This window comes from Hyperolius riggenbachi, chromosome 2 (genome assembly GCF_040937935.1).
Source record: "Hyperolius riggenbachi isolate aHypRig1 chromosome 2, aHypRig1.pri, whole genome shotgun sequence".
NCBI classification, from domain to species: domain Eukaryota; kingdom Metazoa; phylum Chordata; class Amphibia; order Anura; family Hyperoliidae; genus Hyperolius; species Hyperolius riggenbachi.
The window spans coordinates 15,300,208-15,301,951 of NC_090647.1; the positions used below are offsets into that span (position 1 = coordinate 15,300,208).

Sequence of the window (1,744 nt, forward strand, 5' to 3'; positions counted from 1 at the left end):
CTATTCCGTGGACTTAAACAGGATTTTATAAGCTGCTTTCCTGATCTCCTTGGTCTTCACACCATAGATGATGGGATTTATGGATGGTGGGATAAGCAGGTAGAAGTACGACAGGATGATATGTATATATGGGGGGATGTGGCCTATCCTGTAAGTCATAAAGGAGAAAAGCCCCAGGGTGTAGAACATTAGGATCATAGAGATATGGGATGTACACGTACTAAAGGCTTTATATTTAGCCGTCCGAGAGGGAAGCTTCAACACCGTCTTCAGTATGAAGACATAGGACACGGTTATAAATGTGATATCAAAAACAATGACCAACAAAACAACAGTCAATCCATAGGCACTATTGACGGTGATATTGGTGCAAGCCAGTGACACCACTGCCATGTGGTCGCAGTACGAGTGGCTGATATGGAGAGTCTGGCAATATGGCAGTCTACTGGCCATCCATGGACAAGGAGTCACTATGATTGTCCCTCTTATAATAAGAGCAATAGCTATTCTGACTATCAGGGTGTCGGTCAATGTGGTTGTATAATGGAGAGGGGTGCAGATCGCCACGTATCTGTCCAAGGCCATGGCAAGAAGAACCCCAGATTCCAGAGACGTGAAACAATGGATGAAGAACATCTGTATGAGGCAAGCCAGGAAGCTGATCTCCTTCAGGTTCCACCAGAAGATGGCAAGGATTTTCAGGACGATGGAGCTGGACAGGATCACGTCAGTGAGGGACAGAGTGGACAGGAAGTAGTACATGGGGCTGTGCAGGCGTTTTTCCGTTGCAATAAGAATCAGCATCACACTGTTTCCAAAAATAGCCATCACGTACATGATGAAGATGGGGATCGATATCCATATTTCAGCCGACTCAAAGCCCGGGAGGCCATCCAAGATAAATACGCTGGGGTAGAAGACCGAGAGATTTCCAGGCAACATTAAAACCTGGAATAAGGAAGGGGACACAATGGTTAATACCTGTCCACCATGGAAAAAACATTCGTATTCAGCTCATGAAGGCATCAAACATGGAGATATTTATACTCGTAGGTAATCATCATCAAGTGATGGCTGGATAGAGTACTGGTTAAGGGCTCTGCCTTTGACATGGGAGACCAGGGTTCGAATCCTGGCTAGGTCAAGCACCTATTCAGTAAGGAGTTCAAGGCAAGACTCCCTAACACTGCAGGGTGGCCTCTTGAGCGCGTCCCAGTGGCTGCAGCTCTTGAGCGCTTTGAGTCCGACAGGAGAAAAGTGCTATACAAATGTTCGTCGTATTAAGTGTCTGAGAACATGTGTAAATAAAAACCTAAGGCCAGTTTCACACTGGCAACTGGTGTTAGGGAAGTGCTGCAGTGCGACCATCGCATCGCACCACAACACACTCGCCCGGCCCCATGGCCCGTTCCTCCCCCGGTCCCAATAGCTGTCCGTGGTGCACATGTGCAGTAGCACAAATGCACGGACACAGGGACAGGGGACGCAGAGACACAGGGAGATTATTGGATGGGATGTACATATTTCCTAAGGCTGCTTGTCTGTGTAAATTGCATATATTTATTCATCTTTTAAGTTTTAATTTACTTCAATTACATTCATGAAGCAAAATACAGTAACAGAAAACAGATCACCCGGCATCATCTACATACGAAATGCATCGATATTCGCAGTACATATGCGTTACTACCCAAAAAAAAAAGTACATTAAGGAGGAACTGTAACCAAAATAACTTAAGGGATA

General features: G+C 45.6%; 1 protein-coding gene across 1 annotated transcript; it reads right to left on the minus strand.

The window, feature by feature from the left end:
• LOC137542379 (olfactory receptor 52K1-like) lies at positions 1 to 942 on the minus strand. The gene has a single exon (XM_068264243.1). The coding sequence runs from the start codon at positions 940 to 942 to the stop codon at positions 1 to 3; it is 942 nt and encodes a 313-aa protein (XP_068120344.1).
• Positions 943 to 1,744: the final 802 nt, after the last annotated feature.

What these genes read in the sequence shown, in the direction of transcription:
- LOC137542379 (XM_068264243.1), bottom strand. Translation starts at nt 942, where the DNA reads ATGTTGCCTGGAAATCTCTCGGTCTTCTACCCCAGCGTATTTATCTTG.